Source organism: Balaenoptera physalus (genome assembly GCF_965194825.1).
Source record: "Balaenoptera physalus genome assembly, chromosome: 8".
In the NCBI taxonomy this organism is placed as follows: Eukaryota; Metazoa; Chordata; class Mammalia; order Artiodactyla; family Balaenopteridae; genus Balaenoptera; species Balaenoptera physalus.
The window spans coordinates 99,476,601-99,492,862 of NC_138887.1; the positions used below are offsets into that span (position 1 = coordinate 99,476,601).

At 47.5% G+C, this 16,262-nt stretch overlaps 1 protein-coding gene across 1 annotated transcript in view; it reads right to left on the minus strand.

The window, feature by feature from the left end:
* The window catches only part of GRM8 (glutamate metabotropic receptor 8), a 794,802-nt gene extending 783,292 nt beyond the window's left edge, over positions 1 to 11,510 (minus strand). The window contains exon 1 of the mRNA XM_082472362.1: positions 2,449 to 11,510. Coding sequence (XP_082328488.1) covers positions 2,449 to 2,958 — 510 coding nt within the window. The 5' untranslated portion in view covers positions 2,959 to 11,510. The remainder of the gene's footprint in view (positions 1 to 2,448) is intronic.
* Between the last annotated feature and the right edge of the window lie 4,752 nt (positions 11,511 to 16,262).

Consider the following 16,262-nt stretch of genomic DNA (forward strand, 5'->3'; position numbering starts at 1 on the left):
GCTGATCACTTACATCTTCTCACTTACTTGTAAAAGACAGATTTTTCAAGCCCCGCTTATTTGGTTAATAAATATATCTGCTTCCATATATTAAATGCTCACTCCGGGCCAGCACACTGGTCTTAGTCATGACATCTACCATAACCAACATCTCCTCCTGGCTAAAAGTCACCCAGTCCCTGTGCTTTGGTAAAGGGTGGCAGCCCCTTCATGTGCAGACCACGGTCTCAAGAATTGACCTACAGCACTGGACTCTGCCCAGAGTCAATGGTATTGTAATTCTCCCACCTGATCAAATAAGGTCCCTCCAGAGTTACCCAAGAATTGGCCAGTCAGTGAGAGAAGAACAAAGCAGAGAGAAGCCAGGTCTAGAATGCATAAAAACAAAGCCTACCCTTCAGTTGGCCCGATGTCCCCTTTGGCAGCCCAAGCAGACAAAGGACACGGTCAGGTCCTGGTGGCATCCTTCACCTGCGTTATCTCATTAAATCATCCAACAACCTAACACAATGTTAACATCCCCATTTTACAGATAAGCTGATTCTGTAGCAAAATTAATGTAAACAAGTTTTGAAAACCTCAACTGAGCAATTATCGCCTCCACCCCACTCCTCAAATCCTTGCCCACTTTTGGCACCAGACTCCAGGAAAGAGACAGGATTCACGGGAATTACGATGGGATTGATGGGAACCAGAATTAGTGTATAAGGGGAGAGTAACAGGAGGGAGATGATCCTCACGAAAGTTTCCCCTTCCCTAAAGTGGGTGTTGACGAGTTAAGAACAGAAAAAAGATGCTTTGGAGCATCGGGGGAGGGAGATCAAGTCAGAGGGGAGAAGAGAACTGGGAAACTGGCTGGAGCTGGACATCACCCCAGAGCCGAAAATGCCATGCAGCTCAGAATCAGGATGCTGGGAGAAATCCAAGATCCCAGGATGTTGGGGTAAACCTGGAGCTTCTGGTTCTGCATCTTGCCTCCAGGCAAGGGGTCAATTAGCCCAAGAGAAATTACTAACAACTTTCCAGTTTCCCTTGAAAGTTTCCAGAGATGGACAATTAGAGCACCCCTTGGCTGCCTATTTTAATCTTGCATCCTCCTCCTTGCCAAGGGGCTCTTCCTAACGTCTGGCTCAAATATCTCAGGCATTCCCTGACGCCTGTGTGTGACTCTTCAGTACTGCTTAGACACAGAGAGCTTCTGCTCAGCCGCATCCTCATTTGAGAAAATTTCATCCATCTGAAAATAGTCACTAAGGGGCCTCTTACCATTCTCTCCTCCAAACTTAGGGAATTCATACAGAAGCTGGGGGGATGTTACAGACATGAACCAGACTAGATGGTCCCCCAAGACAGCTTCCAAAGCAGAAAGCTTTTGATTCGAACCCTTCTATTTTGTGAAGTAAGTTTTCCATCACTTTGTTCATTTTTGTCACTATATCTGTCATCTGTCCAAATTCTCCATATTCTTTTAATATTTTTAAATCTAATATGCAGAGAAACAGCTTCTCACAATATTAAACGAAGACTCATTAATTCAGAGTAAGCTGGAAAAGTCATGTCCCACTGAGTAAAAAATCAGAGTGAAAAGTATTTTCAATTTTTAAAATTATGTCTATTACAAAGGACTACATAACGGATGTTAATAAATAAAATGAGAAAGTTAATGAAAGATGAATTACAATAACTTTATGTTTATGGGACTTTATGCTTTCAAAATATTGTTCCATGTGTTGTTTTATTTTGCCAGTTTTATTCAAAATGTAATCTATAGGTAATAGATCATCCAACCTAAACCAAAAAGTCTCGAATTACCCTGCTAAATCTGAACTTTTAATTCAATAAGAATTACATATAATTTTTCTAAGTCTGCATCAGAGCAGTCTGAATTAATGAGGTTCTGCTCTATTGTAGCTATAATAAACCTGACAACTTTATGGCCATCTTCTAGCCCAGAGTGTTACTCCCATCTACCCATTAGTAATAAATACTGTTTCTCCACACAGGAACTTTTGTCATAACAGAGCATCCCACATTAAAGAAATTTCACCAAGTAAATTATCTTAAATCTCAAATACTATAGAAATGTTTGATCTGATAAATGAGCTAAGAGTTCATCAGACCCTCGAAAAACACTTGCTTTGCTTTAAAATAAGCCTCAATAAACAGCATATCCCAAGATACTGAGGACCCAACATGTCATAGAAATTATCACCTTTCTGTTTGTTCAGAAAAAAAAGTCACAATTAATCCAATTAATTCTTTTTAAAAATGGAACTAAATCAACACTTGTAGAAACCTAGACACAAACCCCTCTCTGAGGAAACTGTGGCCCTGAGAGGCTCTACGAACATCTTCACCACATTCAGTTTCCTCTTAAACCTGCAGCTGGAGTCAGGACAATTTCTTGTCTTTCCACAATGGTCAGAATTGCCTAGCGCCTTTACTTACCTTAAAAAGTCTTAAAATGTTAGCCACCATGATGGACACGGAGCTCGCGGCAGCACCTATGACGCCAGAAATCTTGTCGGGCTTGGTGAAAATGGGTGGATCTCCATTAGCACACTTCACGTCAGAAGCATCTTTCTCTATCAAAGCCTGCACGAACGTTAGTGACTGCTCCAAAGCGTAGGTGTCCCTGGAGCAGGTGTCGAGGATCCGGACACCCAGAGTGATATTGGAGAGGAGATCAGGGTCCTTATTAATCTGGTCAATTGCATAAAGCATGGCCTCCAATCTGTGGATCCCTTTTTCCTTCTTCAGCTCCCCACAAGGCACCCCCCTCTCTCCCTTTGCGTGGACAGGAAAGAGACCTCCCAAAATGATGTCCCCGTCCACTCGTATGGAATGGGCATACTCTTGGCTGTGAGTTCTTTGCATCATTGTGAGGATCCAGTAGAACTTGGCGGTCAGGAGGAAGAAACAAGGACAAGAGGCTGATCGCTTTCCCTCGAATACCATTTTCTCCACAGGTGGTGTTGCAATCCAAGGCCCAAAGTTTATTCTTGCCACAGAAGAAGGGGGACCACCTGAGGCTGTACCTTCTGGAGGCTACCATCAGGGCCCATGGGGAAAAGGCTCTGTGGGTTTCAGCAGGTGTTCTTGATTTGAATGTCACAGTGAATTTCCATCAGACCCCAAGGTTCAATTTTATTTCCATATAAAGTCAACTTGCCTGGAATGATGCAAAAATTAGAGTAACAGCTGAGGTTCTGATGTTGGGATGAGGTCACCAATTCACGTCCTTGAAGTCAGCCCTGTAGCAGAATTATTCCTGGGAGGCCGGAAGGAAAAAAAGAAAGGGTTCAGTTCAAAGGGTCTACATTTTTCATATTTTAAGCCCTGTTTGCACAGACCTCTTTTTTATTGTTTAATTTTCCCTATTCAGTAAGAAACTAATTCTTTTTGTCCCCTTATGATTCTGAACACCTGGCTGCACTGCATCTAAACAGAGAGATTGATGACACTTTTGGAGCAAGGGAAACAGAAACGTATCAGAAACTAGGTTGATTCTCCCAAATCAGAAAGCATTTTTATGTACCATTTCATTTCAATAAATCCAATTTCTGTGAAGGTAAAAATCCTGAGATTGATGGCATTAGTTCTTTTCAAATCTGTTTTTACTTTTTACAGCTGTCTGAATTTAGCATTTAAATTTCGTCCACAAAATCAGAATGAAAGGCTATTTTCTGTGATGTATTCAACAAGCCAGTCATCTGTTAATGACATTTTTTGGTGCCTCAGATTTCCCAATGGGAAAAAGTGATTATTCAATCACAAAAAAAAACCCCACCCAAGGAGCCCAAAATGTATAAGTTTTAGAGCTTGTGAAAAGATTAAACATAGAATGTCAGCTATTTGGTATAAATTATCTTATTGTTCTCTGGTAACAAAAAAATGACTTGAAAATTAAACACAGAGGGTAGGTTATGTGTGAAAATACTGCTATTACCATTGTCAGAGTTTCCTATTAATTTGTCAGAGTGGAAGCAATGGGTACGCTTACAGCTCTGAAGCAAACACTTCTTGATCCTAGAATCACTAGAGCAAATCAGAGCTGGAGGTCTATTGAAGAGCTTCTTAATTTTGTCTGACTCAGTGGGGAAAACAGTTATTTCATCAAGACTAGAAATAACCTAGAGTGAAAACATCTACAAGCAAATCTATAGGAAAATTTTATTCTAGGACCTTCACTCTTAAAGAATGCCATGAGATTCTTTCAAAGGACTTTTGTGGAGGTTTAACTGAAAACAAGAACTGACTTCACATAAGGGAATTTGATGTTTGAAATGCACATGCAGTTAAGACAATAAACAGCACCAACGTATTTTGGTAGGATAGTTCATCTAATGTTCATTTCTCACCTATTTATACATATGGGTTTGAAACCTGACATTTGGACAATTCTCCTCTACCCTAGCCAACCAACATCTGGTTGTGCTTTCCATTCACTTGTTCAATTTCCAGTTCATAAAATTTTCATTCCTCCCCATCCCGAAGGAAAGGATGGTGCCTCTCTAGAGGCCAACTGAACATATGTCCAAAAGCCTTCAGAGAAAGCTGCACTTTTTTCACTTTTAGATGAGGAAAGGGGGCTTGTTGTAGCCCACTGCCTGGGATTTCTGAGTATATACCTGGAGCATATTCAGAAATACAGTCAATGGCCCAGTCTGCTGGGACAGTTCTCATCTGCCTATGACAAGCATTTCCTGCCTCCTGGCACATGCTAAGCCCTGGATTTCCCATATTCGGCCTCAAAATACTTCGTCCTTTTCTGATTTTTCTCACGACTTGACTAATATTCCGTCACACGTGATTCTCTTAGCAGCTGCTTCTCCCTCAGAAAATCTGTGATTTGGCAACAGCCTGACCTCAGGCATTCCACAAAAGGAAACTCTTAGAAAGTTAACTTGACTTTCTATATGAAACCATTTAAGTGATGGACCATGGATTACACCAACCACCCATTAAGAGAAGGAGGATTGTGCTTTACAGTTTCACGAGGAAGACCAGTTAGAAGACAGTAAAACCTCATTAACTCTGACCACTAATTCAGGGCTTGTGACCAAGTCCACAGGGCTGGGCTGACCCTGAGCGTATCCTTTCTGGCAGAGCACAGAATGAATGGATACTCGAAGGAGAAATGATGAAGGCGAAAAGGAAGGGGACATGCCGTTCTTCAAGCCACCTCCCAAGTACTTAAAGCGCTTCAGAGAATAAATGGTTTTCAATTATAGACGACCATAAACTCAGTCCATCTGTTAATTACAAATCATCCTTACCTATGCTACTCACGTGGCATTAACCTAGCTCCACTTGTTGTACAGCCCTGGAAGTAGTAAAATTGAGTTTCTTTTAAAGGTATTCATGTCTGCAATAATTTTTAGTCTCTTTAGCATCTCATAGGTCTGTTTAGAGCTTTAAGTTAGGGAAAAATTGGGGAATAAATAACAGAGAGACAGGAATTAGTTTTGTTTAGTGGATGAATGCACTTAAATGGAAAACAAGAGGTTCCATTTTGGTTGGTATTTACTGGGCAGTTTACTTGGATTTTTGCTTAAATTTCCTCCATTGCAACACAGAATTAAAGGCACATAACCTCTCTGAAGCTCGGTTTTCTTGTCTGTAAAGGGGTGCCAGAACCTGCCACATGGCACACACGGAAAGCGCAGTAGCTGGCACAGGGTAAGTGCTCAGTAAACAGGAGCTATCGTTGCTAATGTAGTCTGCAACTCATTTTCCACTAAAGCAGAGCAACTTTTTCCATATTTGCCCAGTTGGTGAGATTGTTACTGAAAATTTTTGTCACTTTAAAAGTAAAATCAGAGCTACCTTCAAAACGTTGAAATACAGCAGTTATTTCAAAATCTGATACATTGTCATAAAAATCAGACTCTTGATGACTGGAAGGCTTAGTTTCCTTTTAAAATTCTAAGGAAAAATATATTTGAAAGTTTATAGAAAACTACATAAATCTGGTGGCATCACATAATCTTGCACGGCCTAATCTTGCTCTTGGGCAATTCTTGTGAGCTTTAATCTAAACTTAGCCTAGTCGGCGTCAATGAATTTTAACAAAATGACCTTTTTGTGCTATCGAGCCAGATAGCTCTACTTAATGCTCTGTGCTTGATTTAAAATCAGTTTTTCTCTCAAACGGACCTTCCTCTGGGCTTTGATACAAACCTCGCCTGAGATGATGGACTTCTTCAAGGAGGCGTGAGGTCCACACTCCTGAAAGCGACCTCTGAGGGGAGAAGACACCTTCCACTATTTCTGAGCCCTCAGGCGGAGGGCTTCCAGGAGGCTTAACCATTAAATGCTCGTGCAGCCCTTCCTGTTCATTCATTCCCTCCCAGCTAGTCCTAAGTACATGGCAAATGGGTACCTTGTAGATCATTAGCACTTGCATTAACCACCTCAGTGGCCCGGGTCTGCTGGGGGGCAAGCCCCCCCAGCTGGGACATGCGTCTGTGGTTCCCTCACAGGCTCTAGCTGTTTCCTGAAAGGCCAGGAATATGGAAAGCTCCTCAAGGGCCAGGGCCCTGAATTCTGCTTCTTTTACTTTCTAGGTACCTTCTCTGAACCAAAGTCTCAAGCACCTAACAGAGTATCTCACTGAATTTTCATACACCAATCATTAGGTCTTGTGTAAATGAGAAAAAAAGGCTCAGAGAGGTTGAGACTGGCCCAAAGCCCTCAGCTAGTAAATGGCACCACGGTCAAAGTCCTCAGGACCTCCAGGTGGGTCCTGCCCTTTGAGAAAGCCCCCAGAACTGCAGAGACTGACTGGGACAACACAAGCAAGGGGGGAAGGCCCTGCCCCTCCACTGAAATCTTTCAGAAATGTGCATATCTTTGAGGGTTAGCTCTTTAAGAAAAATAATGAACTAATTAGGAGGGGACAATCTGGGGACATTTCCAGGGCAGGGTGATTTCTGAATGTTTCAACGAGTTGAGAATATCAAATGTCGTGTGTCCAAACCCCTCTGCTTCAAATCAGGTTTCCCGGCCTGGCTGACACCAGGGAGAACAAACCCACCAAGCCATGTGGGATTTATCTGGGTCTGTCACCAGGTCTTCCTGAAGCAACTTGGCAAGTGCTTTTAAGACATGGTATGGTAAAATCCTTACAGGAATAGCAATAGCCAAGAATTGTAATCGTTTTCTCAGAAAAAGGCCAAACAGCCTCCCTCTGCTGTATTCCATTCAGCTCTTTTAACAAAAAGGTTAAGCTGAATATTGTCATCAATTCACAAAATTGCAAATCTGGCAGTTTCTCTTGAAACAGCCCACGTTTGCAGCTCTTTTTGGTTGTTTTAGAAAATGCATCATATTTGTTTATCGTCTCCTATGCCACCACAGGTATGCACAGCCCTGGAATCTTGGTGGGGACAGAATGAGAATGGGCTAGACAGAGACTCCCCTGGCAACAGAGGCCTGGAATTGGATCCTTGTCTGACAGTCGCTGGCTGGTGACACTGAGCATGTCACTTCACTTCTGTGTGCTTCCATTTCCTCATCTGTGAAATGAGTGAGATGGACCATATAATCTCTAAGGTGTCTTCCAGCTTCCCGTTCTGAGGTTCTATTATTTAATGATAAGGGAATATGAGATTATGCTCAAAACACCAGAGCAAGGCTTTGCCAACTGAACACAATAACTGATTTTGTTTGCAAGCTGAGGGGCTTTTCCCCATCAGTGAGAGAGGGTTGTAAAAGCTCTTCTCTACAAGCAGGCCCTATATTAAGAAAATCTGATACATGAGAAGCTCAATTTACTAAACAGATAAATTAGAAGGTGATTATTTGCATTACAAAAGAATTCACCACAGGTTTCCTTTAAATAGCTAAATTCCCCTGTGCATTTAAAATGCAATCTGAGATTTTTTTTAAAAAAAAAAGAGGCAAAAAAAATGCAATTTGATTTAGAATTCAATTTGTACCATTTTTTTCAATAACACAGCTATTGCATAAAAAGACCACATTTAAAGTAATGAGAAGCCACTTTTATAGTATGTATCATATAAGAAGAGGGAAAGGGGCTGAAACATTTACTGAATGTTTCAGCTACAGCTTGCCTGGAGCACGTTATCTCATTTGCATTACAAGATACACCGATGAGGTTGGTATCACGGCCCTCATTTGGGATATAAGGAACCTAAAAACAGAAAGATTATATGAATGTGTCTAAAATCTTGGGCCTGAACTCAAATGCAGGACTGTGCTATGTTCTTTCCCTTACCCCACACCCCTTGGGTGCAGCAGACCATGAAGAATGTCAAGCTGATCCTGATTTGATGATGTGAACTGTGAGTGTGGCATCCTAGGTTCTGAGAAGTACCCCCCAGTACTCACTCCATGGCACTGGGCAAGTCACTTAACCTGGGATCAGTTTCTTTGTTTCTAAACTGAGGAATGATTTCTGGCCACCTCCTAGGGTTGCGAAATGAAATGATATATGTCAAAGTACTTTATAAACTGGCAAGTGCTATAAGAATGTACAGGGAAACTATCGTTTAACAATCAGTCCCGCTGGGACTTCCCTGGTGGCGCAGTGGTTAAGAATCCGCCTGCCAATGCAGGGGACACGGGTTCAAGCCCTGGTCTGGGAAGATCCCACATGCCATGGAGCAACTAAGCCCATGCACCACAACTACTGAGCCTGCGTTCTAGAGCCCACGTGCCACAACTACTGAAGTCCATGCGCCTAGAGCCCGTGCTCTGCAACAAGAGAAGCCACCGCAATGAGAAGCCCAAGCACCGCAATGAAGAGTAGCCCCCGCTCACCGCAACTAGAGAAAGCCAGCGCGCAGCAACAAAGACCCAACTCGGCCAAAAACAAATAAATAAAAAATAAATAAATTTATTTTAAAAAAAAATCAGTCCTACAATTCAAATATTTTACTGGTGTACTGTGCTTAGAAGACCCTAAAAAAACACTTTCCCATCATACACAGGGCTGGTCAGACCTTAACAAGTCATGCGTTCAAGAAATCAAAGGAAATCAAGGGAAAACTGGAAAGAAGGACACAAGAGGAAAAGTCAATGGAAATCAACATCTGGCTGGAAAGCTGAAGTTCATGGACACTTGGAGCACCCAAAGGGCTATTTTGAAGAAAGTGGTGACAAGATATTCTTCTGTAGTGAGAAGAGGACAATAGGAAGCCTTCCTAAGTTGTATGCAGGATAAGATGCAGAGCTTCTACCACTAAGGCTCATTACCACTGGAAAAGTTAGCCAATAAACAGCCAGAAGACTTCTATCTGCAGGGATACCCTTGCCTGGAAAAGTATGTGCTCAGTAATTTGCACATACTCCTCTTCATCCTCTCCTACATCTTCCCACTTCTGCGCACCTGCTCCCTCCTCCCCCAGACCTGGATCTCCCCCCTCCCTCGGGGCTGATGTGTCCTACAGGTCACAACCTTAAGACCTGGTTTCCTGTTACTGTGGCCCTCCCCAGGGAGTGAGTAAACTCATCAACAGGTATCACAACCTGAAGATGCATTACTGTCATCTCCCAACTGGAACATCCACATTTATAAGACCATTTCCAGGAGATCCATAATTTCTTTACCAAAGAAATGTCTCTAATAGTGGTTAAGACTGGCACTGTAACAAACCAAAGCCGGGAGTTATAAGTCAGGAGCCTCTCAAATCCATCCCACAGCAATGCCCACCACTCAGAAGGCAGGTCCCGGGAGAAAAATGCATCACGCTCAAGGTCCTCAGTCAGTGGGTGAGTTCATCACAAGTTGTCCAAGTACCAAGTAGAAATGAAAATCAAACCAAAGAACTCTCTGAGGGAGGGAAGGAAGGAAGGAAGGAAGGAAGGGAGGGAGGGAGGGAGGAAGGAAGGAAGGAGGGAGGGAGGGGGAAGGAGGAAGGAGGAAGGAAGGAAGGGAGGGGGGAAGGAAGGAAGGGAGGAAGATAGTTCAAATATAAATTTCTAGCAGACAGAAGACCCCCCCCCCTTGGGATGGAAACATTATAATCTGGCTGGCTCTCCGTTCATATCCTTTTCTCCCACACAACATGGGGTGGCCATCCCCCCCTGAGCAAACTACATGAGTGAGTCTGGTGATGTCCAATCAGGTTCTATCAAGAAAACAGCAACAGTTTCCTGAACCTTCAAAAGCCAGCCTATTCGACAGGCATCGAGATACGGTCGGATCTTTGCTGTGGGTCTAGCTAAGAGATAAATCCATGCAACCATTTCTTTTTAAGACACTGAGACAGGGCAACCCCATTCTCTGGACTAAAGCAAAGTCCTCTTTCTGTTGAGTATTCTAACTACAGGAGGAAGACTGTGAGAAAGGAACTTGGAAGGAAAAAAGCATTGCTACCACGAGCACATGTATACAGTGTTCTGTGCCTCAGGCCCTGAAGACAGCGAAACGCTCTTACACAATGATTGGCACTAGATGTTGCCAAAGTGAACGTCTGCGGGTTGTTTGCTGCATAAATACCAATTAAACAAGCCCTGCAGCAGCTTCAACCTGCCCAGCCAACTTTGAAAAGAGCACATCTCTCCAGACCTCTAACTTTCTCCTGCACTCACTGGAGCTCAACTCTTCCTTTTATCTATTCCTTTTGGATTTAGATGTTTTTAGCATTATTAAGTAGTAATAATTTGTAAAAGGAGCAGGAGGGCAGAACTAGCTAGCACAAACCAAGTAGAACAAATGGAGCTTAGATAACAGTACAGAGCTGTGTTCTCAGCACCTTTTTCTTTATTCTGGATAAATCCCCTCCTGGGGAGCCTCCCCTCACCTATTTCTCCCCATATCCCTGATTTAAAAGCAAGAATTCTTTGTCTTTATCTCAAGTATGATACAACCTGTAGTTGACTCTGAAATGGGGAAATTGCATTTAAAAAGCTTACTTCATCTTCCCTGATGGGTAAGGCTTTTCAAAATTATCAAACCACATATTTTCAAGAAAGAGGCAATGAACTCCACACAGCTGGTTCTGTCTCCGACAGAGATCTTTGAGGACATTATTCATAAGCAAGGGACCAAGGTACACTAAAGTGGTTTCTGTAGCCATTTGCAATTATTGACAAACAATTTCATAACGGAAAACGGAAATTATAGTCAAGTGTAATAAACTGTTTATCCAAGATCTACCTGCTGGTGGCTCTTTTTTCTCTTTTTATTTTTTCTTTCAAGCAAAATACCAGCTATCATCGGAATGCATTTCTCCCGTTTATGATTTTCCTTATCGATATCTCCACCACCAACCCTGTTTTCCAGTTCTGATGTTGGCAGGATTTGTATCCAACCGCGGTCGTGGCCGAGACGGCAGTGTATTCTTAGATGTTTGCGAGACTCCCACGCCGTCAGGTCTGTGGGAAAGGATCACTCCCAAATGGCAAATAGGGCATTTCCTCCTCGGGCGGGACTCGCTCCGGGGACTGAGGGTTTGGGGCTTCTGCAGCTGGCGGGTGGGTCTGTTTTCACCCCTGCCCTCCCGGGCGCGCAGACACCCTCTGATCCCGGGCCCCGGGGGGAAACAATTCTTCAGGGAAGCGTCGGGGGCGCCGTCTTGCGCAGTTGGCTGACTCGCACACCCCCTCCGCATTTCATGCGCACCGAGGAAGCGTGTCAGACGGGGTTTTGGGGGCGGGGTACTCTGTTACATTTTCACCAACTGTACGAACCTCAGAAGATCTCCGAGCTGCTTGGCAGAGCCCCTGGGCTCGCTCTCGGCGCGGCTCGGAGGGTTCTCCACCTCTGCCTCTATCTCAGCCCGCAGCCACTCACCCCGCCCCCGCTCCCGCTCCCGCTCCCCTCTTCCCTGCCGCATCTTCCTTTTTCTTCTCTGTTCCTTCGTCTGTTGAACGCTGGCTCCGGGTAGAGCCAGGGCCTTAGGAGAAGTACCCGGTTCCCCTTGCCTTTCCCGCGCCGCCGGGGTATTCCGGCGCCGCCCCAGTCCCCCGGCGCGCCCGGGGCTCCGGGGTCCGCGCGCTGCAGGGCAGGGAGCGCCTCCGCCCCCGCCGCACCTGGCCGCCGCGAGCGCCCACACCCTGCGCGGGTCCCAGCCAAACTGGGGCCACGCTGGCCGCAGGTGCTTCGTAGGTGCTGTCGGGGGCATTGCCTTCGTCGTTTAAACTCAAGATCCCCGAGACCATTACTCCTCCTCCCACCCCCAGCAGGACACGGAACTCCAGTGTTTTCCTGAAAGCCGCAAAAGGGGGGCGCGGAAACCCCAACCTCGCCGGACTAACTCGGGGAACGCAAGCTCAGGCATACCACACGTACGCTGTGTGGGGACGTGGGGTCTCGAGAACCCCCAAACCACCTGGCTTCCCCCGCGACCCCCATCTTCCCTAGATCCTGCTTAGACATTCATCCAGCCGCACGCTCAGGAAGGCGGGGGTTACCCCAACTCATCCCAGAAGCCTCTAACTTCGGAAATCCCTCCCGTCAGATTCGCGGAACGGAGGTACCTCGTCATCTCGGGGGGCAAGTCCGGATTCCGCCAGGGCAGGTCCAGGAGGTCACACGGGGCAGGCAATCCGCGGAAGGAGCGCTTTACAGTCCTGCCGCCGCACGCCCCATCCGAGCACCCTAGGCGCGCCTGCCCCTTCCCGTCACCCTTCAGTCTCCCATTCGCCGACTAAACTTTTGGGGGACCACATCTCCAAGCCCTGGGAGTTCCATGCTAAGCCTGCCTCTTTTCTGAACCTCCTCACTGGAATGTAATCATGGGAAGATAAGAGGGGTGGCTGCCTTGTTCTTTGCAACGTAAAATCAACAGACACCCAATCAAGCTCCGATGCCCGGCCAGCCCCTCGCCCCCTGGTGCCCACTCTCCCTCGCCTTCCATTCCCGTCACCTCCGCCCACCAGTTCTCTCCCGGACTCCGGGTGTGCAAGGCCATCTACTTGTGCCCAGGAAAAGCAAATCACTAAAGTGATCTGGGAAGGAACGATGCACCTGGCCGTCCACTGAACGGTTCTAGGGAAGAAAACGGAAAGGGGAATCAAAACGGGGGAATTCTCTTTTTTCCTCAGGCACAGCCTTTGGGGAGAGTTCGGGGGTGGGGGCTTTTTTTGCATGTGGTTCGGCACTTGCTCTTCTCTTTTCCTCTCTCCGCTGCTCGGCGAGCCTTACCCTGCTCCCCACAGAGGGCGCGGTGAGGAAGCCCGCGGGGGGCCCGCTGCTCCATGTCAGCGCCGCCGCCGCCGCCGCCGCTCGAGGCGAGCACCGCGGCCGCACTTGTGGCTGGTCTCCGGGCTGAGGGGGCTGAGCTGGCCCAGCCGGCGCCAAGTCTCTTCCATGTGAATAACAAATACTCCCACCGGCGGCCGCGATTGGCCTGCGCCCGGCGCCTCCAGATCCTCCGCCCGCGGCCATTCACCCGGCGCGGTGCGGGGAGCCGCGGCCGGGGTCGCGCCAGGGATCGCCAATCGCTTCGCGCCAACCAGTCACTTCGGGAAGCAGGAGGAGGAATCCCGAGGGGCGGGAGCCCCTGGATTTCGGATTTCGGTGTCTCGGTTCTGCCCGGGTGCGGGCAGGGAGAGGGACACTCGGCCGGCAGATTTCCCTCCGCGCTACATCAGCCCTCAGCGATGCGGGGACCAGAAATGTCAATAGTTCTGATTTTAAAAATCACTGCATCCGCCCCGCCCCCGACAAAAAAAAAGGAAGGACCCAAAGACTGAGCGGGTGCGGGGAGGGTAGGAAGAAGTGCGGGCGGCTGTAAGTAGGAATAAGGCTGTGAAGGAGAGGAGCGCCTCCGACTGCCAGACGAGCCCGGGACACGCGCGGGAAGCGCCGCACGAAGGCCACCCCGGAGCACGTAGTCGGGACCACGAGCCCGGGGCTCACCTTCGTGAGCAATAGGTCACGAAAAGGGTCACCGTGTAGAATACACGGTAGACGGCACGTGTCCCGCCCCACGTTTTCTTGTTGGGGATGCTCAAAGTAAAGCCTTCAGCTGCGCGCTTCCCCTGCAAAGTTTGCTCGCGCCGCGCTACCGCCCGGCCATTTATCCTGCCCCGCGGCACCGGGCGATCGTCTCCCCGCCCCCAGCCCGCGGCTCTCGGGGCGCAGCCTACAGAACCCCCACAGCCCGAGCATGGACGGAAGATCGGGCCGCTGCGGGCCCTGCGCAGAAGGGGGCGCGGGCCGGCACGGTGACCGGCATCTTATTGAGCTGATTCAAGTAGCTGCAGATACGGGGCGGGAAAATCCTGGGGACCCGCGCCGCGCAGCTCCTGGGTTCCCGAGGGGAAACTCAGCCGATGGAAGCCCGCCGGACTCGACAGGCACGGTCCAGAGGCACTCCCCACGAGTTACTGCCCAGGAACCCCACACCTGCCCGGGGCGAAGGAGAGAAGGAGCCCCTCGCCTCCCAGCGCCCGGGAAGCTGCGGCCCGCCCGACCTTGTGTTGGTGAGAAAGTTCCATCTAGAGGCGTCCGCGCGCAACTGCAGCCGGCGCCCCAGGCCTGACCTCCCGCCTTGGCCGCCGGGTGAGCCAGGGAGGAAGTGCCGCCTCTCCCCACCGCCCAGACCGCGCGGGAACGCTGGGGGAGAGGGAGACAGCCAGCAGGAGATGGGGAGGATGGAGGAGGGGAGGACAGGCCCGGTGCAAGGCAGGCCCTCTACCCCCGGTCGCATCTCTGCAATGAATTCCAACTTCCTAAGCATCATGAACTTCATAACATCATGACAGGTACCCTGCGTTATTCTGTATATTGCTTATCCGGCGTGGGCTTCTTTCATTCTCACACCAACTCTGAGGTGATCAAAATTATTAAGTCCACTCTACAGGTGAAGGAAACCGAGGCTTAGAGACACAGCTAGAAAGCACTAGAGCCAGAAATCAGAGCAGCCTGGCTTCCAAGCCCGTACACACTTTCTCTCTGAGGCTGTTGCTTTTCCCAAGGCTGGTGTTAGGGTACCAAGTTTCCTCTTTCATAAAGCCACCCTCGCCCTTTGTCACTTAGAAAAAAATCTACAGGTTTCCAGCCCATGAGATCATGTCTCCTTTCATTTCCATCTCTTCCCATTGCTTTCCCTTCCCTCTCTCATCACCACATGAGGAGCTAGCTATTCGATTGTAGAATCATTATTTTATGGCTGCAACCACCTGGAGAGAGGATGGAGAGTTTGGAGAGATAAAATAGGCTGGATCCCCTGTCCTCAAGTTTCTATACCGGGATCCTCAATTCACTGTGAATGCACAGCACAGCCTTGAGGGAGTGACCAGCGGGCAGTGCAGCCTGGGGCAGGGAAGGAGCAAACAGAGAAGAAGCCTTCATTGACACAGAGATGGGGCTGGGAGGGCTCATGAGTCACATGCCTGCCCATGAAGTTTGGGGAACTTTCTTATGAACTGGAAGGGCTCCCTCTTCCCCCAGAAGTGTGAAGGTAAGCTGAGCAGCCTGATGTCCATAGTAGACAGCCCACCCCACCCCACACTGCAGACTGGCGCCATCTGGCTCAGCAGAGTAATGCAGGTGTGTGAATAAGTCCCTCTGTAAACCCTTTTCTATGTGTGCCTTAATACATTTGGGGGGAGGGACTTCCCTGGTGGTCCAGTGGTTAAGAATCCGCCTTGCTGGGGAATAAAGACACAGACCTACTAGAGAATGGACTTGAGGATATGGGGAGGGGGAGGGGGAAGATGTGACAGGGTGAGAGAGTGGCATGGACATATATACACTACCAAATGTAAAATAGATAGCTAGTGGGAAGCAGCCGCATAGCACAGGGAGATCAGCTTGGTGCTTTGTGACCACCTAGAGGGGTGGGATAGGGAGAGTGGGAGGGAGGGAGACGCAAGAGGGAAGAGATATGGGAACATATGTATATGTATAACTGATTCACTTTGTTATAAAGCAGAAACTAACACACCATTGTAAAGCAATTATACTCCAATAAAGATGTTAAAAAAATAATAATAAAGACTAATAGGAGAATTAAAAATAAAAAAAAAAAAGAATCCGTCTTGCAATGCAGGCGACTCCAGTGGTTCGATCCCCAGTCAGGAAACAAAGATCCCATATGTCGCGGGGCAACTAAGCCCACGCCACAACTAGAGAGCCCAAGTGCCACAACTAAGACCCGACGCAGCCAAAAATAAATAAATAAATAAATATTGAAAGAAAGAAAGGAGGAAGGGAAGAAGGAAACATATGTCTCTTCTTAAAAAAAAAATACATTTGGGGGCAAAAGGACACGAAGGAGAGGGCAGGCAGAGCAAGCCCAAAGGTACCCTGTGCCCACAGAGCTGCTGACAGCACCGTAGTC